At 37.6% G+C, this 27,748-nt stretch overlaps 1 protein-coding gene across 5 annotated transcripts in view; it reads left to right on the top strand.

Moving 5' to 3' along the window:
• Window positions 1-20,118, top strand: part of LOC149819858 (GDT1-like protein 1, chloroplastic) — a 29,002-nt gene extending 8,884 nt beyond the window's left edge. Inside the window, exons 5-13 of one of the 5 annotated variants that reach the window (XR_016426544.1) lie at window positions 207-268; window positions 15,366-15,434; window positions 15,553-15,604; window positions 15,764-15,838; window positions 17,234-17,363; window positions 17,446-17,516; window positions 17,883-17,930; window positions 19,364-19,496; window positions 19,600-20,118. Coding sequence is in view for 4 of the 5 variants with exons in the window: in XM_089982869.1 (XP_089838995.1) it covers window positions 207-268; window positions 15,366-15,434; window positions 15,553-15,604; window positions 15,764-15,838; window positions 17,234-17,363; window positions 17,446-17,516; window positions 17,883-17,930; window positions 19,364-19,435 (579 nt within the window). In the remaining variant the exon portion in view is untranslated. Of the gene's footprint in view, window positions 1-206; window positions 269-15,365; window positions 15,435-15,552; window positions 15,605-15,763; window positions 15,839-17,233; window positions 17,364-17,445; window positions 17,517-17,882; window positions 17,931-19,363 lie in introns of all 5 variants that reach the window. The other 4 variants (XM_089982869.1, XM_089982872.1, XM_089982870.1 and 1 more) reach the window with 4 other exon arrangements.
• The last annotated feature ends 7,630 nt before the right edge of the window (window positions 20,119-27,748 follow it).

Raw genomic sequence — 27,748 nt, 5'->3', positions numbered from 1 at the left:
ATTGGTTGATGATCTTAACAAGTTATAAACCTTTTATCTGCCTTTCAACATGGTGTGTGTGGTAGCTTCTAAATAACTATTTTCCAAATTCCTTCTGTGAAGTTGATTGAGTATCAAATTAACCAGTTTGAAAAGTCAGGTTTATTATTGGTCAATTAGCTATACTATATTTTGCTTCATATTTATTTGATTTTATGCTTAAGCAGGCACTTTTAGCATCTCGGAATTCTGGGGCGGTTGTTTTCATTGGCACATTTGGTGCACTTGCGTAAGTTATCACATGTAGTTAATTTCATCAATAATTTGTTGCACTTTTCTCTACATTTATAACTTGATAACTTGATTTTGACTAGGTCAAATGTGTTGAAAAGAATAAGCTAGAATAAGAAAAAGCATTAGATCTTCAGAAAGAACATTTGCATGAACTATAAATGGATAAATGTTTGCATAATCTCAGTGAAATAAATTTGTTGAAATCAGAGCATGGAAAGTTTAATTAACATTTCACTGACAAAAACTGAATAAGACAGACAAAAAATCTGATTTTCAAATCAGAATCATTATTCTCAATTTCTCAACAAGATGAACGGTAAGATTCATTCACTCTGGGGAATGAATATCTCTCTCTAATGATGTTATGTTCCACACAATTTATAAAACAAACAACAGAGGGGATCTCTTATCGTGAATGAGTGGCTGCAGTATAGAAAAGCATGTACATTTTGACAGTTGAAATGTACTGTAGGGTCACATTGCGGGTATCCTCAGATTTCACAAGATATTGCTACTAGATTTATATCACCCTCATATTGTGGTAACAAAGATGAAGTTATCATCACCTTCCTGAGAAACAAGCACCTTTCATATACCAACTTCTTGTGAATAACTGGTTCCCTGCTCTTTGCTTTGGGTTATGCCTCCATATCTGGGCACCTATGTCACAGGGATTCGGCCAGACAGGTGCGGCACCCGCGTCGACGCGACGCGGGTGCGGCACCCGGTGCGGTCAACCCGACCCTGGGTACGGTCAACGCACCCAGGGTCATTTTTTGGATTTTTTTTTTAAAAAAATTCTAGGCTGCGCAATAAAAAACCCAAACTTTTTCGTGAAAAATGTTCAAAAGATGGAAAAAAGAAAACTCACTAAATTCTGAGAGGACCAACAGGAAGATGAAGATGGAGGAGATGAGGGTGATGAGCCCTCCGGAGAGTGTCCTGCTGTAGAAGTCCTCGTTGATCTTCGGGTAGGCGTCGAGATTCCGGAGCTTGTTCATCATCTCCATGGCCCTCCCGGCCGCCGGAAAACAGGCAAGCTGGGAATTCTGGCGAGGGAATCTAGGGTTTCCGCTCTCTCCCCACAACCCTCTTCCTCTCCCTCTTTATTTTGCCGGCAGAGCTACCGTGAAATACTCTCATTCTCCTATTTTTTTGTCCTTTTTACATACAGAACTTCCTTTTTTGGGGGTTTATTTATTATTTGCCTTCTATATGAGGGTTGGCATTTTTCCGAACGGTACAATCCTGTGATGATGTATGACATCCAAAGGTCAAGTCCAAGGACTCATGAGTCATGACCACGGTTGTCATTGGATGGTGGATCGGATATCCTATTCAGACACAGGAAGGTGTGAGCTCCCAGGTAGCACGCAATGTGGTTCAGATTCGGGTTCGAATTACATCGGGTAGAGGAGACCTTCAAGGCAGCTCAAACTCGTCCCACGTAATTGAAAATAAAAAGTATTAAAATGTAGTATTTCAATTAAAAAGTTATATACATAGCTCACAGGGGCTATCCTTTTCTGACTAAGGGCTACCATAGTTGTCATTTGACATGGGATGCCCATGGTACATACGGGTGGGCAACCGGCCCAGCAGCCTGATGGGCTAAGCCTACCCGGCTCAGGCCCGGTTTGGGTCATGATTTTAGAAACCCCATTTGTTATATACGTGAGATGGGCTAGGGCCAGCCCGCAGGCTATCGGGGTCATTTTGGTCCATTTTTTGGATTTAAAAAAAAATCTGGGCTGCGGTACCCCCAGACCCCCTTCTATATATATATATATATATATATATATTTGCTGCACCCCGCACCCAAGGTTTTTGAAAGTGCCGCACCCCCGCACCCATGTGACATAGCTGGGCACTTGTTTCTGCCTATCTAACTAATGTGATCAGTGAATGCATGCACATGTACATATAGACCCTATGAGCATATGTAGGTTCTTCGATTGTGAGTAGATGTAAAATTAATAACATCTTGCAAATCAGGAAACTCCAAACAATAGAAGAAGCCCTGCAACCAGGGCTATGTCACATAAGTAATGGTGCAGGTTTTCTCTCTCTCTCTCTCTCTCTATATATATATATATATACTCTCTCTCTCTCTATATATATAAGGTACATATTGATAAATTTTGTGTGCACACCAAGATATTCAGCAAGACACAGAGGGATATAGATGGATGAAGACAATTTCCAATATGGGTTGTGTTCTTGGGCTGTTGTCATTGATAAAATTGATATATCACATAATATTACATGGACAGAATTACCCTCGATTATACAAATCAACATAATACACATAAAAGGGTAAAAATGAGAAATACAACATAGAACAAAATAGATAAACATGCTGGAGCATGATTCGAGACTTGCGATTCAAAACCATACATGTCTCAACAGCCTCCCTCAAGTTGTGCATGCTTTTTTTTTCATGGAAAACTTGGATTTGGGGAACCAAAATCTTCGTCTTGTAAGCCCTTTTGTGAAAAGGTTAATTCCCTGTACCAATAAATCTAGCCTCCAAATCCTGATTTGCAATCTTCTTTCTGATAAAGTGCTGGTTTGTTTCTATGTGATTTTTTTTTATGATGAATCAGGTTAAGAGAAAGTTTGATCGCATCCTGATTGCCACAAAGTAAAATTGATGTTGGGACAAATTCATCTAGATTATTCACTAAATGCTCGATCCATGTGATTTCTGCAGTCACTGCTGCCATAGACCGATACTCAGCTTTTGTACTAGTACTGACAACTGTCTTATGCTTTTTACTACTATAAGAAACTAGATTTTTTTCCAATTAAAACATAATATCCAGATATCGACCCTTTTCATCAGGATCACCAGCCCTGTCGGCATCTGAATAGGCATAATAGTAAGCATATCATCTCTTTGTGATCTTCGTTTATACAACAAACCGTCCCTAATAGTTCCTTTAAGATATCTCATAATCCTCTTCATTGCATCCCTATGTCACATAGACATAGCTAAATGGCCTAAGTACCCGTGTCGACATGGCCCGACACGGGGATAGATACCGGGCGCGGCACGGGTACGTGTTGGGCTGGGTCTAACTTGGACCCAACCCAAAACCCAAAAACTCTATTTTTTTTGTTGTTTCGCAGAACCCTCAAAAAAAGAAAGAGGAAGAAGAATAAGAGAAGAGGAAGAAGGAAGAGAGAGAGAGAGAACACCATACCTTGTTCTTCATCGCACCGAGAGATGGCGAGCAACAACGGTGGCTTCTCGTTCTTCTTCTTCACATCGAGTGAGAGTAAGAGAGAGAGAGAGAGAGCAACAACTCCACCTCCTTCTCGTTCTTCTTCTTCACATCGAGATTGAGAGATCGAGAGAACGAGAGAGATTGAGAGAGAGAGAGGCAGTGGAAAGAGATCGAGTGAGAGAGTGCAGCAACAACGAGAGATAGAGAGATAGAGAGAAAGTGTGCATGTGTGTGAGGCGGTGGGAATGGGAACATGACTCCTTCCCTTAAAAAAAAAAAAATCAATAACCCCCCTGTTTTTTCAAAAGTTTCATTTTACCCCCTGTTGTTTTTTTAAAAAAATTCATTTACCCCTTATAAATAAAACACAAACACAAACACAAACACAAACAGCCCATTGAAACATTTTTAAATATTTTAAATAAAACAAACATCCCCCACTCCACACACACACATATATATAGCCGTGTCCCCATACCCACATTTTTTGAACTTGTCGTGTCGTACTTGCACCCGTACCCATGTGACATAGCTGCTTCCATACGAGTAATCCTTGGTTCATGCATGAACTAAGAGACTTGATTTACGGTGTATACAATATCATCCGGTCTGGTAAAGGTGAGATATTGCAACATACCAACTATTTTGTGATATCTTGTCAAGTCATCACATAATTCACCATCCTTTGAACTCAACCTTTGTGAATAGGGGGCTAGACGTTAAAACAAGTCTAAAATCCTTTATACCTATCTTAGCCAACAAGCCAGTGGTGTATTTGTGCCAAGTCAGAATGAGTTATCTATCTTTTTTGTCAACTTTAACTCCTAGGAAATATCATAATTTTTTAAGATCCTTCATTTCAATTTTTTTGCTGAAGAGATTCTTTATCTTCTATATATGTTGTTTTGAATTCTTAGTTATGATTGTATCACCCACATATATCAATAGAAGAGATGACATTCTCACCTTTAAAATTTAAATGTAAAGAGAGGGTGATATAAAGGAATTTGATAAAATCCATACCTTTCAATCTCAAGTGAGAAATTCTCAATCCACGAGCGAGAAACTTGTTTAATCCATATATATTCCTCTTTAGTTTGCATACAAATGCCTTTGGATCCTTTCATTGTACCCTAGAGGTTGCTCTAAGATCTACTATCAATGTCAAAATATATCCCTCTTCAGCCTGCATATGAATGCCTTTGGATCCCTTCACTGTGCCTTGGAGGTTGCTTCTATTAAAATGTGTCACTCTTATATATATATATCTATATATATATATATATATATATTTCTATTTTGTAAGCCCTAGGGGCATTTCGGTCATTTCAGCATTCTCCCTTTTTACGCATCTTCACAATTGTGAACATGCATTTAAATTTTATTATTTTTCTTTTTCTATTTCTTTCTTTTTCATTTCTTATTTTTTTATTGCTTTGACTAAGTCAAAGTGGGAGGGGGTAGACCTTGGACCCCCTCCAACGGCTAGAATTCTAGCCGTTGGAGGGGCTCCAACGTCTAGTAGGAGCCCCTCCCACTTGGTCTCTTTTTGTATTATACATAGGGGGCTTCCCCCCCTTTAAGATGTATTCTTGTGAGAGCCTTTAGTGCTCACCCTCTCTTATTGGATTCAACTTATGCATTTGTGGGTGTCCCCTTTGTATCTTTTTGGTACTTTTGTTCAAGTGTTCTTGGTGTGTGTTTGAACACATATGAAGAACCTAGGAGCTTCGAAGAAGCTCAAGAGAAATTAGAATGGAGAGATGCTATGGAAACTGAGCTTAATGCACTTAACCGAGCCAAAACTTGGGAATTTCAATGTCTTCCTGAAGTAAAGAAGGCAATTAGATGTAGATGGGTGTTCAAAGTTAAAACCAAGAGCGATGAGACTCTTGAAAGATACAAAGCTAGACTTGTTGCAAAAGGGTACAGTCAGGAGTATGGTATTGATTACGATGAAACATTTGCTCCTGTAGCTAGAATGGTAACTGTGAGATGTTTAATTACTATTGCATCTATTAGAAAATGGAACATATATCAAATGGATGTTAAGAATGCGTTTTTGAATGGAGACCTAAACGAAGAAGTCTACATGGAAGCTCCTCTTAGCATGAATGTTCCTAAGGGAAAAGTCCTCCGCCTTAGAAAAACCTTATATGGCTTAAAGCAAGCTCCAAAAGCTTGGTACGATCGATTTAACGTTCTTTCTTTTTCATTTTTTATTTTTTTATTGCTTTGACTAAGTCAAAGTGGGAGGGGGTAGACTTTGGACCCCCTCCAACGTCTAGTAGGAGCCCCTCCCACTTGGTCTCCTTTTGTATTATAAATAGGGGGCTTCCCCCCCTTTAAGATGTATTCTTGTTTGAGCATTTAGTGCTCACCCTCTCTTATTGGATTCAACTTATGCATTTGTGGGTGTTCCCTTTGTACCTTTTTGGTACTTTTGTTCAAGTATTCTTGGTGTGTGTTTGAACACATATTCTTTTACGGTGTTGGTGCTTATAGTACACATCTTCGAAGGTATTTTTACAGCTTCATGATCTATTGTCAATGTTAACTCGACCCTCAAGAGGTCTTTTATACCCAAAATTAAAAAGGACCACTTTTGTTTTTTTTTTAAGTGCGTCGATACTGTATCATACAATATTCACTATATCATATGATACATCACGATACATGGCTGTATCATACAATACACCCGACATGGGTATACGAGTGTGTATTGTATCACGAAACCCAAAAGTAATGATACTTATTGTATTGTATGATACAATATGATATGTACAACCATACTCCCATCAGGTTTATATTTTATTTTATAAACCTACTTTGATCCATCGTTTTTCTAACTATTTCCCAAATCTTACATTTATGCAAGACTTCCATTTCTTCATTCATAACTTCTATCTATCTATTTGACTTGACTGCTAGACTAAAAAATTTGGGCTCCTGTTTTTCTATCCAAGTTAGAAACATCTGAAAATCAATGCTAAAATTCTCATAGCCGACCTATCTCTCAATAGGGTGCCTTATTCTAGTCAATCTCCTTACAATATTTATTTGGTTGATCACTAGGGACCACCTGCTCTTGCTCTTTATTGATGGGCTGATTATTAACATTGATGAATTCTCTTGGCCGCTTGGTATACACATCCTTGAATCTGACAACTCCCCCAACTGAATATTGTCATGTGATCGAATATGATCTCTATGTTGTGTTAATATATATATATATATATATATTATATTATATTATATCATACCTGATAAAGGGTATTTATGTAATTCTGCCAAATAGAGGCATTTTAGTCTTTTCCATTTTTTAAATTTTTTTTCCTTTATTATTTTTCTTTTTTTTCTGTTTTATTTTTATTGTACATGCATTAAATGCATGTTGCATTGGGGGTCCCAACCAAAGAGTCGTTGGACCCCCAACGGTCACCGGTCACAAATGTGACCGTTGGAGGCCCAACGACTCCTTGTTGGGCCCCCCAATGCCCACTCCTTCTCCCTTTCTCTCCCACTCTCACTCTCTTGCCTATAAATAAAGGGGTAGACCCCTTTGTAATGTAAGGGCTTCTTGAAGCTCATTTCTTGCTTTTATAAGATTTTTATGTTTGCAAGCCATTGTTGGTTTTTGTGTATGTCCATTGTGGACTTGCTCTTTGCATTCTATGTATGAATGTCCATTGTAAGACATTGTGTTTACTTCCGCGTATTTCATTACATGGTATTAGAGCAAGGTTTATGCTCTTCATTATTGCTATAGCTAGTTGATTAGTTGTAGTTTGCATATTATATTTCTCTTTTGGTTTGTCATCCTTTCTTGAGTTATAATGGAAGGAGAACAAAAGATCGATCTCTCCTTCAAACTTAATGGTACCAACTACATGATGTGGGCCGCTGCCATTGAGAACAACCTCAAGGGTAAAAAGCTTTGGGGATATGTTATGGGCACTATTCTGGAACCACAACTCCAAGTTACAAAGATGGACGATGATCAAGAAAAAGCACTTAAAGGAAATGCTCGCATGAAGGCCATTGAAGATCACTAATATAAAGTTGAAGATTGGGAAAGCAAACATGCAAAGATTCTTGCATGGTTCATGAACAATGTGGAGCTCAAAATTTGCGCCAACATTGCAAAATTTTGAATGGCAAACGAAGCATGATTCTTTATGAAAGGTATGTATACTCAAAAGGACCTTGCTAGACAATTCTTCCTCCAAGAAAAAATTCGTACCATTAAGCAAGGAGAAATGAGTGTAAGAGATTACTTTAGCACCCTTGGACCCTTATGGGATGAGTTATTTCTACTAGAACCAAAATGGGTTTTTAGTGAAGATGTTGAACTACGGAGAGAACAAATGGAAAGAAATTACTTTTTCCAATTTTTACATGGGCTTAGGCCCGAATAGATCTTCTCTACTTCATAGATATAAGCCTCTTCCGTTGGAAGATGCCATAGCTGAAATATGCGAAGAAGAAACTCGTCTTGGCATGATTAAAGGAGGAGATGAAGTTTTGGCCATGTCTAAACCCGACAATCATATGAAAGCTTACAAGCCTCCACACTTTTGAAGGCAAAATAACTATAATGGAAACTATAGAAAAGCTATTTGCCATCATTGCCAAGAACCGGGTCACATAAGACCTAATTGCCCTGAGCTAAATGAAACTCCCAAAAGTAAGGTTGCTTCCGTTGAAGAAACTACTCAAAAGAAGGAGGAGCCCATCAAAGGGAAGAATTGCTTCTCTCTTGCTCAACTATCGGAGGCACTTCAAATTTTACTCAAATCACCATCAACTTCGGGTGCCGCGATCACTTCCTCTTCTCCTCCAGGTATGTCCTCTTGGATCCTTGATTCTGGAGCTTCCTTTCATATGACACCTCTTGAGAAAGGGCTATCCGACTTATGTAATAACTCAAAAATCTCTTATATTTCAATCGCTGATGGTACATCTTTACAAGTCAAAAGTTTTGGAACGTTAAGTTTTTCCAAAGATTTCTTTGTGCCAAATGTGAGGGTGGTACCTCAACATAATTTAAACCATCTTAACTAAGGGTTGCTCAGGATCTCCGGTCCGGGAAGCAGATTGGGCAAGGCCACAGGAGGGGAGATCTCTATTACATGAGCAACTTGAAAATTCCAACCAACTCTTTTTGTAACCATGTCTAAGATAAAAATATTGAAACTTGGCACCAAAGACTTGGACATCCAAGTTTCTAAAAAATGTACTCATTTCCCTTTGAAAAGAAATTTTGTAACAAGAAACATTTTGTTTGCAAGAGTTGCATTTTTGGGAAAATGAAATCTACTCCTTTTCCAAATAGAACCTTTGTGTCCAAAAGGCCATTTGAGTTAGTTCGTTCGGATGTGTGGGGCCCTTCTCCGGTCATATCTAAAGGAGGATACTCCTATTATGTTACATTCATTGATGACTACACTAGATATGCGTGGATTTATTTTCTCAACCTAAAATCCGATGTCTTTGCTTTTTTTAAGAAATTTCATATGATAGTCAAAAATCAAATTTTAAGTAATATCTCTACTCTTAGATCCGATTCGGGTAGAGAGTATCTATCAAATGAATTTCAAAATTATCTAGAATCAAATGGAATTTGTCATAAAAAATCTTGTCCTAGAACTCTTTAACAAAATGGTCTAGCCGAAAGAAAGTATAAACACATTTTGGAAACCACTAGGACACTTCTTATTTTCAAAGAAATTCCAAAAAGCTATTGGGCCGAAGTCGCTTTAACATCAACTTACTTGATAAATAAAATGATATCTTCATCCTTACAAAATACATTTCCATATGAAAAACTATTTGAAAGAACACCCGATTTTAATAGATTAAGAATTTTTGGGTGCAAATGCTTTGTTCTTTCACATAAAAGAGATAAATTATCTCCTAAAGCTATTGAATGTGTTTTCTTAGGATACAGAAAAAATAAAAAAGGTTTTATATGCTTCGACCTCAAAAACAACAAACTATATGTTTCTAAAGATGTAACCTTCCTAGAAAATGAAAATGGTTTTGAGAAAACAAAAGATATTGATGAAAGCGAATATACTTTCTTGTTTGATCTTCTTCCTCAAGAAGATGTGACTCCTCAAGAAGAGAAAATTTCTAATGATTTGTTGAATGATCAAGAGGATATTCCTCTTAACAATGTTGAAAATAAAAGTGATGTCATTGAAAGTAGACCAATTCAAACCTATGTTAGGCGTGGTCAACAAGTTCTCATAAGTGCCTTAGACAAATACTCTCAAGGTTCCAACATAGAAGAAACCTCTTTAAGAAGATCTGGCCGAATCTCCAATCCTCCTAATAGGTTTGTTTCCTATGAGTCTCTAACACCAAAATATAGGGCGTGTCTAATTGTGTTACACTCTTTTCATGAACCATCTCATTATAATAAAGCTAAAAATATTCTTCAATGGGTTGAAGCCATGAACTTAGAACTTAGTGCCCTTGAAAAGGCAAAAACTTGGGAAATAACTGTGAAAATATCTCAAAAGCGATAATGTGCATAAAAAGCATAACCACCACAAAGGAAAATGTGCACAAAGGCACAAGAACACTTAGAACAAGATGTACCCAAGGTACAAAAAGAGAACACAAATGCAAAAATATAAAGAATTTTATTGAACAATGGAGAACAATGCTCCAAGCATTGAATAACATTTAAGAAGGGGGTTCACCCCTATTTATAAGAAGAGAGAACCTTGGAGGGGCTCCCACTAGACGTTGGAGCCCCTCCAACGGTTAGAAATCTAACCGTTGGAGGGGTCCAACGTCTAGTTTGGACCCCTCCAAGTTGACTTAGTCAATAAAGAAAAAGGAAGAAAGAAAAAGGAAGAAAGAAAAAGAAAAAGGAAAAGGAAAAGAAAAGGAAAAAGGAAAAGAAGGAAAAAGAAAAAAAGAGAAAAAAAAAGTTACAAACATATACACTAATGTGGATATGTGTAAAAAGAGAAAAAGACAAAAATATCTTTGGGGGTTTACATGATGTGAAAATAATATATATAAATATATGTGTACAATAAAACGAGATACAATTTAACACCCTCCCTCAAACTTAGGGCGCAATGACCGAGAGTTTGCCGAGAAGAAAATTGAAATCTTGGTGAGCAAAGCGCTTTGGTGAAGAAGTCTGCTAACTGATATTTTGAGGTGACGTAAGGAAGATCTATAACTTTTTGCAAATATGTTTCTCTAACGTAGTGGCAGTCCATCTCAATATGCTTTGTGCATTCATGAAATGTGTGATTTTTAGCAATGTAGATTGCACCAGAGTTATCGGAAGCACCTAAATGCATGGGGTAGCGCGCTTTCCCATGCGTGTTTCGGAAGCGCGAAACGTCGCGCTTTTGAAACGTGCAGGAAAGTGTGCTTTTTTTTGGGAAGCCCGCTTCCCCCCACGCTTTCCCATTTTTTTTTCATTTTATTTTTTTCGCTTCCCCTTCACTTCCGGTTCGCTTCCTAGGTCGCTTCTGAGACGGTTCATAATTTTCTTCTAAGTCATCCCACGCTTCCTAATTCCTAAAATTTTGAAAGTGCCTCGCTTCCCGCTCCCGCTTCCTCGACTGGTAACTCTGGATTGCACTCTTATTAGCACAACATAACTTTATAGGTCCTTGAACTTGAATCCCCATGTCTTGTAGTAGTTGATGAATCCACACAATTTCCATGGTTGTTGAGGCCATGACTTGATATTCTGCATCTGTGGATGATAGAGACACCATCTGTTGTTTCTTGCATCTCCATGAGATCAGGGATTCACTTAAAAAAATGCAGAAACCTGTAGTGGAGTGACGATTATTTGGGTCACCTCCCCAATCAGAGTTAGTATATGCAATTAAATTTAACTCAGAAGATGAGGAAAGAAAAACTCCCTTGTTTAAAGTTCTTCTTATGTATCTGACAATGCGTAGAACGACGCCCATATGGACGGATGTAGGGGCATGCTGGAATTGGCTTGCAGTGTGCACGACATGTGAGATGTTTGGCCTTGTGATGCTGAGGTACATTAGGGACTCCACGAGTTGCCGGTAGGGAGTGAGATCCTTCAAAAGTGTCCCATCATCGATCTTCATTTTTGATCCCACCATTTTAGGGGTCTCACAGATTTTATCATCAGTAATATCTGATCTGTCAAGAATCTCACATGCAAGTTTAGTTTGAGACAAAAAATACCCTCTATGAGAGTAGGCTACCTCAATACCAAGAAAGTATGTCAGATATCCCAAGTTTGACATTTCAAACCTTTCTTTTAAAGTGTTTTTAATACTTTTGATGCCCTTTATGTCACTACATGTTATCAACATATCATCAACATAAAACATTAAAATCACAATACCTGCATCAGATTTTTTGACAAACAGAGCAATGTCAGTGTTGCATGATGTAAAACCATCTTGAACCATTACTTCATTAAATCGATCATACCAAGCCTTAGGAGCTTGTTTTAAACCATAGAGCGCTTTTTGCAAGCAAAAAAATTTTCTCATTGGCACGACCATGCCAGGAGGAGCATTCGTGTAAACTTTCTTCATTAAGGTTCCCATTTAAAAAAGCATTTTTAACATCCATTTGGTAAATGTTCTATTTTTTAATAGATGCAATGGTGATCAAACATCTTACTTGACTTGGAGAAGAATATAAGAGATCTCTTTGGACTTACCTTTTGGATTGATCACAACTTCAATCATGGCTCTGATGCCATGATAAATTTTGTGTGCACACCAAGATATTCAACAAGAAGCAGAAATGACACAAAGAGATAGAGAGGGTTGAAGACATGATTCCCAATATGGGCCATGTTCTAGGGTTGTTTTATTATATATCACATAATATTACATAGATATAATTACCCTCAATTATACAAATAAACATAATACACATAAAGGGGTAAAAATAAGAAATACAACATAGAACAAAAATACATAAACACACTGGAGCTTGATTTTGGGACCCGCGATCCAAACCCAAACACGTCTCAACACATATTTGTTACTAATGAAGGTACAAAACACAACCAGCTTACATGAAGCTGGAATCTCTAGTAATTGTTGGTCATCCATACGATGATGAATTCATTCCCGAGCCTTGTACACACCACCCATCACACTATGGGAGTTGGCCATGCCCGAAGTCGTTATCTTAACCGCAAGAGGGGGATGCTGAAGACGGGGCTAGTGATTGGAGTGAAGTCGTAACGAGATAGTCGTACTAGAATGTGCGGTTGGATCACCTCATTTTCAGGGAGAGTTAATGCTTGTTGGTTGGTTTGACATTGCTTCATACCTAAAAAGAACAAGCCATGTCTGAGCTAAGCTTGAAGATGGAAGTCTTCTTTCGTTTCTTAATGGTGAAGTATGACCAAGTTCATAAGCTTGTTATCTTGGGTCAGAACAAGTTAATAGGATCTCCTTTTTCACGTATCGATAAGAATTTAACTGCATGAGAAATTGAACAACAAATTGTCGAATCAGCCTATTTTTTGCTTATACCAATTGAAGTATTTTGAAATGAAACAAGGAAATCAAGGAATGAGTGCTCCTCGTCACGAGGGAGAGGGAGGGAACCCAAGAATCTCCTTTTTTAATATATTTGATGTTTTGCCATTGTGTAGAAATCACTCTTTTCTTCAAAACTTCTCAATTTTTTTTGTAAATCAAATGTTACATATGTGATTGTAATGAATTGAGTCTTCAAGGGAACAAGAGCACAAAGCCACAAAGGGCACACACACAAGAGCCACTTATGGGCAAGAGATCATTAACAAGCCACAATAGCACACACTCACAAATAAAATAATAAATTTCATTATCATAAAATGCACAAGATATGCATACATTATGAGGGGACTTGAGTCCCTATGAGCTCTAATGGCTAGAATAACTAGCCGTTAGGGGGGAGGGAGGCCCTAACAGCTAGCTGGTCTTAATGACCAGTCTGCCCCTAATGGGCACTTAAACCTAGAAATACAAAAAATGAAAAATATATATTATTTTACATAAAAGCCTAAATGCAATATATATATATGTATATATATGTTAACACTTCCCCTCAAACTTACGATGAGATCACCGGAAATTTGTCAAGGAAAAAGTGAAACCAAGGAGAATGAAGTGCCTTGGTGAAGAAGTCCGCCAATTGATATTATGAAGTAACATATGACAATGATATAGTCTTCTTCAAATATTCTTCTCGTACATAATGACAATTTTAATATGCTTGGTCCTTTCATGAAATGTATGATTGCCGACTATATAAATAACATTCTTGTTGTCACAATACAACTTCGAGGGTGATACTAAGTGCACCACTATATCTTCAAGTAAACTCATCAACCACAGAATTTTTGATGTTGTAGTGGTCATGAATCTATATTTAGCTTTGGTTGATGATACCTTTTATTGTTTCTTGCACTTCTACGAAACCGGAGTCACCTAAAAAGACACAAAAACTTGTGGTTGAGCGACGATCATTAGGATCTCCTCCCCAACCCGAATTAGACTAAAAGTCAATAAAAGTCCTTTAGAGATAGAATTTTGAATATATCTATCTATCCTCATCACAACACGTACTGTGATAAGAAAGTGTTGAAATTGAAATGCATAAAATTCACATGAGTGATCTTGTCATGTAATTATGCATGTTACTGTATTCTTCTCCTGATGAACTTGTGCATGTGTAAGCAAAAGTAAGTTGAACTTTATGTTCTAGAGCTGTATTGATTTTGTCATGTTAATATTCCTTTCTTCTCTTTGTTTTGCACTTGCATCTTATCTCTCTGCATGAGTGCATAACTCTTTTTTACTTTATGAAACTTGTAAATTTGTTGAAAACATGGATATGACGCATGGCTATGCATTACATTATCATATAATTTTACTTTGTGAATTATTAGTTTTAAATTAGTTATCAAAAACCTGGTGTCTCCTAGGCTTGCTCCTGGGCTATGTGAAGCTAGACAAATCCTTTAGTTGTGCATTTGATAACATGCATCAAGTATGAGATGCCACAAGGGCCAAAGAAAGACCAAGCAAACAATGTTGTGATAATATCAAGCTTCCAAATGTTGAAGCTACCTCGGAGAAATTCACACATAGGGTTATTTTTGTCATATGGATATTTTCTAGATTTTTTGATTGATTTTGCTTGTCAGATTAGATATTTACTACAGTTGAATATTTATGTTTCACTTGACATGGTAGTAACATAATGAAACAATGACAGAAATGTTGCGGTATCATTATTACCAGAGCCTTCATACTAAATGTAACATTTTAGTGTGACAAATAGGTCATCAACCTCTAAAGGATGCCTTTTCAAAATGCATAACTTGAGGGTGGTTACTATTTGCATATGTTCTATTATAGGACAGTTTTCTTTTGTATTTTATGGAATATATTTTGCATTTCAAGTTGAACATTTCTTTGATCTTATCCGTTTTGGCATTATTTGTTATATGTAAAGCCAGAAAACTTAATGATTGTCATGTAGGTCTTTTATGGAGTGTAGATATTGTATGTCTTCCTTTTTATTTTATCTGCTAACAGCTTTGACTTTATCATCTCTATCACCAAACAAACAATTGCCACATATCAGACATGCAAAGAAAAACTATAAATCACTGGAGGCACCTCAAATACTTGTGCAGCAAGCTCGCTAACTTGAAGAGTAACTTTTTTCGATACCTCCAAATATTAAGATTTAAAAAAATATGCTTTCTAGGGACTTTGACCGTGGTCTTTTTATTTATGCCTTTATAACTTGGAATGTTTGATAAACAATATCTAAGGTTCTAGATTTTTTACATGATGCTTATTTTGATGACATCTACAGAGCAATGACAGTTATATCTGTCTTCCTTGGGCGTGTCTTCCACTACATTGATGGTGTCCTCCCATTCAGGTTATATCATGATACTACTCTTTATTTTTAGGTGTTACAAGTACAACCTTGTATTCTTCATCTTTAATATTCCTTGTATCTTCTTATTATATTTCTGAAGCAAGTGTAACACATGCAGATTTGGTGAAACAGATTTGCCCATTGATGATATTGCAGCAGTTGGCCTTTTGGTAAGTTTCGCCTATATTCATCTGGGAATTGAATGTGCTATTTTTAAGCAATATGCTTCTTATTTGTCAATGTGTTCACATTATGATCTCTAACCTTGTGATTTTGTGAATTCTATTTTGTTGTGCATTGATTTAGGGGCTATATCATCTATATTTCAGGTATATTTTGGACTCTCCACTTTGCTTGAGGCTGCTTCAGATGATGGTTTGAAATCAAAAGAAGAAAAGGAAGAGGTAAAATCCTTGTTAATCATTCATCTACGCCTGTATTTCCATATGGAGGCATGCTAGTTTGTTTTTATTTTGCATCATGTTTCCATGGCTATGGCCATTGGTTACAATTTGATATCATGGACTTAATTGTTGATATTCAACTTTTGACATCTACAAATAGTGGAATTCTTCTTAAAAAGAAATAAAAACCAATAAAACTAAGAAAAGACGAAAACCAGAAGGATAAAAGAACTTGTTCAAAAGTCTTTCAACATGAAGATGGCTTTTTCTGTACACAAGCCCAAAAAAAATAAAATAAGAGGAACCTTGGTTAAGTGCAATTGAATGTGAAGGTTTTTCAGCATGGTGCAGGTTTTAGTCACTACATTGGTAATATGACAACATCCATACTGCTAGCCATGTTTGTCCTTGTTCCTCCTATGACTGGTACTCAATGTGCCTATGCTAATATCCAGATGGTTATTTATGGAAATATTATGCTTGTCAGTTCCAAGTTAACATTTGATGTTAACAGCTGGTTAATCTATTAAATGGCACTCTGTCTGATGCTAGAAATAGAATGTTCTTTGCCATTCATATCCTAAAGAAAACGACACCAAAAAATTATGCACATCACATGGATACTCCATTTCGACTCCCATTCCATGTCCCCTTATATACAAATCATATTGAAAACTTCATAAAAGTGGCTGCAACTCGTATCTGCAGCGATATCCATGTGACATAAATTATCATTGTCCTACTTAATCCATCAAAGACTAATGGCCCTGAGCATTGGAAAGTTCTGTCCGATGCCGCAGTATCATCATAATTATTAAACAAATTTGTTTTGGGTTTTACATGTAAAAGGAACTTCTAACATGAAGTCGCTGCATCAGTTTTGATCATGACCTTTTATTCAGAAAAGAAAAAGTTATGGCCAGGACCTTGTAATTTGTTACATACATTGACTAACTAAAATCACATCTTGCTTTATAATTCTGATGACATGGTTAATGTGAAAAAACAATCTTGATTATGAAAAGGAAATGTGGGGAAGAAATACAATTAAAAGCACTAGTAATTTCATAGAACACTGTAGAGAGACCAGTGTAAACTCAAATACCATGTTAAACTTAATTGATAGAAGACTAGAGAATTCTCCATCAGTAGTGTATTTATGATCATACCAACAGCCAAAAAAAATCTACAATTTGACAATAATTCGAATGATACATGGCAACATAAAAAATGGCTAAAATACTTTGTTGCAAATTAATTTGTGCATTTGCTTGTCTCTTTATTTCTAATAATGTATACAAGACAGTAATAGCATTATTCCTTCTTGAGTGGCTGGAGACTTTTCGGTATATTGTGATTATGGATTTCCTGACATGTTTTGCAACATTGCACCAGGCAAAATTAGCCATTTCTGAACTTTCAGGAAATGGTGCTGGCATCTTGGCAGCTGCAGGTACTGTTATAAGCACCTTCTTGTTGGTGTTCGTTGCTGAATGGGGTGACAAGTCCTTCTTTTCCACAATAGGTCTGCCTTAAGAGCCATTTTCTTACTCCAAGTTCCCCAGCTCAGAATTTGTATCCTTGGATTTACATAATTTGTTTTGCAGCACTTGCCGCTGCGTCATCTCCCATTGGTGTCATTGGTGGATCACTGGCTGGTCATGCTGTCGCCACCATGGTAAATTTGCTTATCCTCTACCAAGGATATGTCATCCTTAAACCTGACCTTGCTTGGCCAATGTGGTTCCTGTGTCTTGATCTCAACCTTCTTTCTTCTGACGAGCTCAAATATGGGACATTCCAAGAGCTAAGCCATGTCCAAATTCTGAGCCAGATTCATGGCTACGAACTTCAGTCTACAAACAATATGCTATCATTCTAAAGAATTTGGTTATTTGACTCAGGAATGTCTTATTTTTTGTTTCAAATTCCTAAGCCTAGTTTGTGACTATGAACTTCAGTCTACAATCTATAAACAATATGCTGTCATTCTAAAGAATTTGGTTGCATTGACTCAGGATTCTCTTATTATTGTTTTGTGCAGATTGCAGTCCTGGGTGGTTCTCTATTGGGGACATTCTTCTCTGAGAAGGTGAAGCTCATGTTCTTTCCTGTCTATGATGTATTTTTCCATCAGACTTGGTGGATTTTTTTGTTTCCTTTTTTGCAATTTAAGGCAAGCTATAGCAAAGATGCCAAAGGCCCTTTCTACAAAGAACCTTCATATGATTTTCCAGTATGAAAATGAATTTTCTCGTGCCATCTGTGAATGATTTCAGTGGTAAAAGTGTGAAAATTCGGCAAAACTGGGAAATCTTCCACTACAAGAAATTTCATGTTTGAGAAGGCTATAAGGAAAAAGAAAAGAAAAATAGAACCTTTTTTATTCTGGTTGAGGTTTGTTGAATTTTCAAGAGTGGCTGAATCTGTATCTTTTGCAACTCTTCTGTACTTTCTGAATGGTTTGCAAGCAATTTGAGGTCCTGTCAACAGTTTAAGGAACTCTGCTCTAGTCTTGGCTACCTATTGGCCTTTGAACCAATCGTCCATAGTTGTATTCTCCATTCCCGAAATCTTATTTGTAGTGCATGATTCATGGACTTTTTTTCTTTTCTTTTAGTTACACGGAGAAACCCAAAGCCTGGTAGCAGGTAGATCATAGATCGACCCCCCAGGGGAGAAAACTCAGTGGCTAGGACCCTTGCACTGGCCGTCGGCTTGTGCAGAGAGGTGACATCCACAGGAATTAAACCTTAACCACCCTTACGATAGCCAAGGCTCATCCCCACTATGCCAACCCCCCTTGGGGCGCATGATTCATGGACTTATGCTGCATATCTGCCACCTCAAGTATCTCACCAGCTAATCAAAAACTTGTTCAACATGTTGCTGTCAAGTTCGGTTCCATGCCTTCAACTTAATCATGACCATTTGCTGACAGGACCTGAGTTCACTTGCATGTCCGGTGCATACTTTCCTTTAGTGTTGGGTGGTTATTGGGAGATTAATGGTGCATAAACTGACATGAATGTTTTGCTGAAACTTCCACTTTCTCTTGGATATCTTCACAACTCTATAACCCTCATCTCCAAATGTGCGGCTACAATATTAGATGAAACCCTTCAGAATATAATCTGTAAGTGTGACCTGGTACTTTTGGTTAGAGATGACAAATGGATTTTCAACTGTAAGATTTCTTCGCAAAGTTTGAACTCTTCTCCAAGATGAAATGGTACTGAATACAAAAGGTGGTTAATTGGTAGAGGTAGGCCAACGGTCAGTAATAACAACCTGCATGTTGAGTGCAATCCAGTGTTTGTGAGGGATGGCATGCTATGCTGGTATGTTGTATGACAATTGTTATGTAACAGTGTTGTATAAACCATGCACACTTCACGGCAATTGAATGACACTGAGAAGTGATATTGTGTCATTTTCACTAAATTGTGATTTCTTTTCACTGTTTTTGTTTTACTTTCTTATAGTTCTGTTTTTAGTATGTTTCATCTGTGAATTCTTTTCCAGGCCATTGCATACACAGGAGGAACTTTGTTCCTTGTATTTGCTGTTGTGACATTGATAGAGATTTTCACCTAAGAAAGAAAGATCAGATGTCGTTTTCGTTCGGAGTGTCGAAAGTGAACCGGCAGCATTGAAGGTCAACTCCGATCTCATGTTTTCCCACTTTCTATTTCATTTTCATTGTGATTTTTTTTTTACATGGGCCACTTTGCCTTGTTGGTGACTGTTTCACATTTTAGGTAATTGGATCGGATATCCCGCTGATGTTGACCTGTCAAGCCAGGCTTGGTAGGCTCCTCTCGTGTCCATTTAGATGATCTAGTTGAATCTGATCTGGGTTTCTCAGACCCACATCTAGCCCACTAAAGGCCCAACCTAGTTATATGTAACATACACTGTTATAATAGTTGAGAATTTTCTCTCTTTGATCAGCCAAAAAGAAAAAAAAAAGGAAAAGAAAAACCCAAGTCAGTAATCTCTAGGGGGTGTTTGCATCACACGGAAGGGGGCTCGGTGCTTCAATCCGTGCAGAGCCTCCTTCTGCGGAAACAGAGTCGGCCCCTCCCCCCACAGGAAGCGATTCAGCTGAAAGGGGCTCACGATGATTTTGGGGGCTCTCTTTGCACGCGGAAACACTTCGTTCTTTGTGCATTTTTGCGGAAACCCCACCGTTTCCGTGACACAAACGCACCCTAGATCTTAAAACTGTCTTTTTATATTGTAATCCTAGAAGGGAAATGAAAGCCACTATCCAGTAACCTCCTGTATCCTACCATCTAATATAATATTAAATACAACTTACGGGTATAAATATAGAACTAACATAAAATATACAAATAAAATTAAATGTCCAAAGCCATATTGTGAACCCAATTAATTTATCCCTTTTAACTTTTTGTGACACTAAAGAAGTACAAAATATAAAAGAATTTGGTTGGCTGCATTTCAGGTTTGATCAAATTTTCTTTTATAAAGAAGAACCCTTACGGAGAACTGGGTCATTTAATGGATCCGCCCCCACCTAATCCCGTAGGGCATGTTTGATGGCTTGTTCATGAAATTATGGAACAGAATTCGTTCGTAACAATTGTTCCAAGTTCAATGCTTGTTTCAACCTTTCTCCCTGTTTGTGTTCTAAAGCCCAATGTTTGTTACGGACAACATGGACAAGCCATCAAACCAATAAATGTTTAAAGAAAATCAAAGAAAATAAAAAAAATAAAAAAGGAGAAGAAGAATAAGAATACCTAATCAAGATTTTAATAAAGAAGAAAGAAGACGAAGAATAGAAGAAGATCAAAGAAAATAAAAAAGGAGAGACCCTGATCAAATCTAACCTCATCAAAAAGGGAGAGAGACCCTAAAAAGATGCAGCGACGATCAGAGAAAAGAGGGAGAGGAAGGAAAAAGGGGATAGGTGTCATAATTCTAGAGTTTTGGCGAGCCATGACGGAAACAAAGAAGCAAAGAGGAAAAAAAACCCACGAACTCCAAACTTCGTTGGTGGCCTTGCCGGTTGTTGATGGCCTCTCCAGTTGTTGGTGACCTCTTCCGGTATCACCGGTGGCCTCCCTGATCACTGGTAGCTTCTCCCGGCTTGCACAGGTAAGAGAGAGACAAAGAGAGAGTCGGAGGGACCCCCCTCTCCCGACTTTTTTTCTCGTGTAACACCCCTCTGTTCCTTGCGTCCAGTTCTTTTCGTAACGGGGGAGATGTTACAAAATTTCTGTGTTTTTTTGGACGAGCACGTCCGCCGTGTCTAACATTTGTTCGAATCCATGTTCCCAGCGTGATTTCCATCCCAATTCCACTGGGAACGGTGCATCAAACAAGACCTTAAGGAGCCCACTAGTTAAAGGCACCAGTACACATGGTGACAGTTGAAGATGGGATGAAGGGGTCAGCGGCTTTTCTGGTTCTCCCGGAGCCCGCTGTTTGATCAGATAGGATGAGGCAATTGTCTACATCCGAATGGGGGGTCAACAGTTCGGGTTTGAGTTAGGGATCTGACTAGATTTGAACCCGATTAGGCAAGCTTAGTGAGAAAATAAAATAAAAGACGGATCCGATTAATAATTGGATCTGGATTTGGTATGCAGTTTTTTTATCTGAATCTGATGGATAATCCAATCCAATTACCCACAAAATATATCTGATTAGCTAATTGCTTCCAGGTTTATATTGACTTTTTCACTTTCGACTGTGAATCTAAATCCAGTTAGGCTAGATCCGATGAAGTCGGATTCAGTAGTGCTTCGGTACGAACTGAAGCCCGCCTCTTTACATCTCTATATCCAACTAAAAATGTTCTTAGTTTGCCTTTTAAAAAGAAAAAGAAAAAGATTGAATGGCATGATATGAATTTCGGATCTCAGTTCAAACCTGCTGCTCAAAACCATCTCCTTTCTAACTCATGAAGGGTTTATCATTAGGCATGTAAAATGGTCTGGTATGTGTTGGATCAGGTTTGATCCGCAACTCTGCTTTTCGAAGAGTGGATTGGGATATCAATCTGGACCTGATCTGACTTCATAGTGAAGTACTGAATTTAATTAAAATTTTGATTTTACGTGGGACTGGATCTGCCAAAAACGGCTTTAACTTATTGAGTTTTTGGTGAAAATGTCAAATGGGTTTGTTGGATCCAATTATGACCCAATGTTTGATTGTATTGTTTACTGAATTCTGCCTCGGATCTAATTAGTCCCAACCATATTTGTTCTAAATCTTATCCATATTTGACAATATGGTTTGGATACTCATTTGCATTCCTATTTGTCATTCTATGAAATTTAATAAATGAGAAAAGGAGAAGCATGATGTAAGTGAGGGGCTGTGCTATGTAACAGATATTGCAATTATTTTGAAAATATTGTGATTTTATCATTTGATTTCTTCAAAGGCTGATATAATACCCCCAAAAACATTATATTTTCAAAATATTACTTGTTCATAAAATATTTTGTTTTTATAGCTGTGTTAATGTCATAAAAGGCAGTTTTGTAATATTTTTACATTTTATTATATTGTATATATTTTAAGTTATATCTCCATATATGCCTTATTTGCTTAAAGTTTTTCTTGGTTTTCAAAAATATCGCTAGATTTTCTGAGAACGAGACTTGCGACATTGAGTACTTCTTATGACCAATGTTGTGAGTATCGGTATCGGCCCTGAATCTGGCCTACCGATTCAGTTTTATAGGCTGATATAGATACTCAAGTGATTAGTTTTGTTTCGGTCAAAAAATAATAAAAAATATTATGTGTCAATTATAACGTGACACATGTTAAAACTATTAAGATAATAAAAAAATAAAAAATTAGTATTTTTGCATTTATTTAAATAATAGTCGATTCAGGGCGTATCAATTTTCTGCGGATACCATGTGTATCAGCCGATACAGGCTGATACGTGATAACATTGTTTATGACAGTGACCAAGTCAGATCCATAGAGTCCAAGCACATTGGATCCAGGCAGGCTCTATTAAAGGATTGTGGACCTGTTTGTGTACCCTACTAGGCTGTTAGATATCGAGCAATTTTCTGATGATTATTTGTTTCATGCACTTTCATGAAAAGCTGCTAAGTTAGCATTTTTTTTATCCTTTTACACTATGAATGAAACAAATATCAAATCATGATGGTGAAAAAATGTCATGTTGGCACAAGTGAGCCTATTTTTTTTCTCACAACCTACCACTTTTAACATGTGAATCCTTTGGTACAGCTACATCGACACAGACATTTGATGCATATGAACTATATTTTAATGTTATTTTATTATTTTTGTTTTTTATATTTTAAGGTTTTATTTAAATAAAAATTGTATTTTTTATACTGAAATATCAAAATTTAGTTTTTTATTGATTAAAAAATAATAAAAAATTGTGTCATCGAGTCCTCTTCCAAAACAGATAAAACTTAAGTCAAAACACCTTATCCATTGTGTAACTTGTGTGTGGGGGGGGGTCTGCCTAAGCCCAATTTGCGTTAAAAAAAAACATAAACATAATTACTTGAAGCATCTCCCTGGTGTTGTGGGGGGTGGGGAGGGGGGGTTGAAGAACGCTTCCAAAGTGGGAAGCATGGGAGAAACTTGCTTCCCAAGTTGCTTCTGTATCTTTTTCCACACGTTTTCTTTTCGCATTGTCTTTGTTTTTTGTGTTTTTAATGTTATTGTTATTATTATTATTATTACTTTTTCTTTCTTCTCTTTTTTCTTTTTGTTTTTTCCTATGCTTTTACAATATTACTTCAAAAATGAATTATATTTTATGCTTTATATTACTTTATATACTCGCTTTAGACATCACTTGTTGTATCCATTTTGCCTTGGGTAACATCTTATCCAGGGGTGGGCAATTGGCCGTGCAGCCCCGATAGAGGCCAAGTTCACCCAGCTTGTCATGGGCTAAGTTTGGGTCCGTTAACTACCAAGTTGAAGCTCGGCTTGTTATATACATGGACCGGGGCCAAGTCATCTCGCGGGCTATCAAGATGGCTTGACGGGCTTGAGTTATTTATTAATTATTAAAAATAAAAATAATTAATTGCATATTAATTTAATAACTATTATTATTTACTTAATTAGTTGCATTAATTTTATAAAAACTAAAAAAATAATTAGTTGAGTACACGAAAACTTATTAATTTTTATTAATTATTTAATTAGTTGGGTTTGGGCTGTCCGATCTGGTTCAGGTTGGCCCATTGGACCAATGAGTTGGGTCATGGGCTACTATTCAAACTCGAGCCCGTTAACTAAAGCTGGGCCTGTTAGCAAACGGGACCGACCGAGCCAGTCCTAATGCCCACCCCTATCAAGGAAGCAGTCACTTCCCCTAACCAGGAAGCAGTCACTTCTCCTCAGAGTGTCTTTTTGAAAGGAGAGAATAAAGAGAGGCTTCCTTCGAGGGTGAGGTGTAACTGACGCCCCTTTTTAGGGATTCCTGTCATTCAACAATAAAGCTACCTCCTCACCTTTCTCATCCATTAATTACTTTCACTCGCGCGTGGACGTGGCCGTATGTTTTGAGTGCATTTTGGTCATGAAGGTACTTTCGTCCATTGAAAAAGTGCACCAACCTGCCTACTATAATATTCTGTACGCCCTCTCTTTCTCTCATATTTTTTTTCTTTTCGCTTCCACATGCGGGGTAGCAGTGTCTGGTTGCTCTCAGGGCCACGAGGTGGGACCCACAGTAGCCGACGTGGTCTGCCTCGAAACGTGGCGTTCCCTCGCCCTCACTTTTTTTCAGCCCCACTACCATTCGCCGCAGTACCTTGGAGGATCTTACTTGGACGTGTACGGTTGGAGCCTCTCCACGTTTCCCCTTCCCACCGAACCCTTTTTGTCGGGATGCTTGGGGGTCGAAAAATGTTCTTCCGGTTCTGATTTGGCTGCTTGTTCGCTTTTTACGGTCCGGCATGCCCCCACCATATTCTCCGTCTCGGTTTGAGTCTTTAAGCCCGTACCAAATCGGTCAAAATGGTTTTATATATATATATATATATATATATGGCATGTTTCATTTTGGTTAAAAATTAGTTGATTTCGGTTCAGAATCTAAATGAGCCAATTTCCTGAATCGATTGGGTCCGATGCAATTTTGACCATTGAGTTTGGGTGTGCCACCGGGGCAGTGGCTAGTTGCCTTGGGGCTTTGATTTTTTCAAACATGGTCTCTGAAACGGGGTGAATCGCTGAGTGGTAATATGAGCGGGAGTCCCATGTGGTAAGATGGGTCCTGTGCCAAGCTGAAGGCCTAGGTTGGCATCAGTCTGCCGGGCTTATGAGATATCTGGTAGGGGTCTGCCTAACCCCAGCTTGCCTTTCAAAAAAAATAAAATGAGCGGAGTCCAATTTGTTGATTGGCAGAACTTTATGATTACGTAAGGGCAACAGCCCCAAAAGGGTTTGGCTCAGTGGGATGAGGGGACTTAAGCAGCTAGACAGGCGGTCTAGGTTCAAATCCCTTGATCTTTATCTCTTACACCAGCCGATTCACGAGGACTTCATGAAGGTAAGCTCATTGCCAAGACAGTGATCTTAAGTACTTTATGCAGAGCTAGCGCTCATACGTCTTTGATTTTGAGGGTGGTTTCTTTGTATAAATATAAAAAAAAATGTATTTAAGATTAACCAAAGACCTATTTTTAGTGGTCAATAGGACGATCAGGCCAAATAAGATCTTTCATGAAAGGAAGGGTTGACCAATGTCATCAATCGTTTGGAAGCTATGAGCATGAAAAAAAAAACTCTTTTCGAAGCTACAACTAATCAGTTGCAAGACAACCGCTCTACCACTGAGCTACTAATTTGGGCTTAATATATTGGTTTGTTGATAAATGTCGAAATGCATCAGCCTGCCAAGTGGGAGAATGTGGACCGTCGGATCGAAGGCATGAAGGCACTTGCGTTGGAGGCCTCATCTGCGGGACATCCAGAAAAAAAAGATCCCATTCAATATGCCCCTACTTAGGTTTAAGGGTTGTAGCTCTCCGTCTGGGTAAGCCTTTTTTTTTCTATTTTAGAAAAACGGAATGCACAATCTTAAGAAAAATCAAGCTTGGTCTTGGCGAAATGCTGGCTCCCACGCTGCCAAAAGGGCTCTGTACACTTAGCTAGGTGGGTTAGTTAAAGACTTTCAAGTTTAATGACATCGCGAGTTCGATACTTGTCTTAAAGTTAAGAGGGAAGACTATCCCCCGTTGCCTTGAAAAAATACTCATGGAGTTTTACACCATAGGCACAACGAAACAGCACCGCGGACCGTGATCAACGTGGGCTCATAAACCAGAACCGTATTTTCTCCTTATTATCAAAAAAAGAAAAAAGAAAAGAAATCAAAGGGTCTCACAAGTTATTGGGTGCATATTGACAAATATTGCGAGATTTATGAAAATCTCACGATAATATGGCAAGAAATTGCCTGAAAGTTTAAAACAGTTCTTGCAAAAATTTCAAAATATTGTGAGATTTATGAAAAAACATAAATACCATGGTTTAAACGTGATATTTATGTTTTAAACTGCGATTTATCATGAAAAAACTGTCTTTTTATTTTTAAATAATTTTTATTAATATTTTCTTATAAAAGATAAATTTTTTATTTTTAATTTATTTTTTATTGCCGAGATTTTGCAGAAAAAATGCCAGATTTTCAAATTCTCGCAAGTTTTTGAAAAACCAGATTTTGCCGTTTTTAACGTTTGTCACTATGATTGGGTGTTTGGTATTTTTCTACGGTGGTAGAAAGTTCAGCAGTTTTGTTTGAATCTTTTGTGGCATATAAGCCTTGTCCTATGTAGACTTCCAGCTCATACTTCCGATTTGGCCAATCCTAAAAGTTTAAAATATGATGTGAACTTGCCAAAAGTTGATACGATCCCTTTTTTTTTTTTGCATTATTGAGTTGAGCCCATCTAATTAGTCTCTGTCAAGCCCTACCGGCTACTGGTGGCTGTACAACCGGCAGTTATACAACTACCTCCAGCGGGGTTTGAACTTGCAACATCCCATCATATCACATGGTGTCTTGAACACACTGCTCTTACAAACAGCTGGAGCCCCTGTTGGTACTTAATTTGATGTTGAATGGTTGTTTTTCTACAAAAAGTACATTAGTTTCTCAAATGCAAGGTTTAAACATCTAAAATTGAAACTTTAATTTTCGTTACATTTTGATCAGAAATTTGTAGGATGGTGGACGGTGAAGAAAAAATAGAAGGTAAAATGGTACTTAATAAATTAAAATTAAGCTAAATTATGAATGTCAAAAGAGGAAGGACAAAAAAGGCACTTCTTAAAGCGAGATCCAGGGAGTGGCTATGCGTCATGCTTAAGTGTCATAACCAATCATATGACAGCATTTCATGTGGAGGCTGCACTCAAACCCAACCCGTTGACACCCCTAATCAAATCTAATTACTAGATCCAGATTATGATCATAGAGTCACAAACAAAACCCTATGGGCAGCCAGGATGATGAGCCATCAAGTGTAATTTATGCGATTTATGAATGTTATAACCCTCTTATTACTATCGTTATTAATGTTATTTAATGACTGCTTGTGTACCCTATCTACTGGTTATAGAGGGGTTATTGAATTAATGGGGCATTATTCTTTAAGTTATAGTGGAATTAGTTCAATCTTCCGTAGTTGCTTGTACATAAAGAAGCCATGGCCATAACGTGAATAGAGATCAGTGTTCACAAGGGCTCTGCTGGTAGGGGTTACTTGTGAATGTCACCAAGTTGATAGAACGTCATAAGTTCGAACCCATCTCTTGCAGCAAGGTTGAAGTTGGATGTACTCCTCAATTGGCATGAGGACTTCAAGGTGTGATTTGTGGGTGGGGGGTCAATAAATGAGGTTTTTT

This window comes from Nuphar pumila, chromosome 12, assembly GCF_984573655.1.
Source record: "Nuphar pumila chromosome 12, dmNupPumi1.hap1.1, whole genome shotgun sequence".
NCBI lineage: Eukaryota > Viridiplantae > Streptophyta > Magnoliopsida > Nymphaeales > Nymphaeaceae > Nuphar > Nuphar pumila.
The sequence above is the reverse complement of the archived record's forward strand: the minus strand, read 5'-3'. Positions and strand labels throughout refer to the sequence as shown.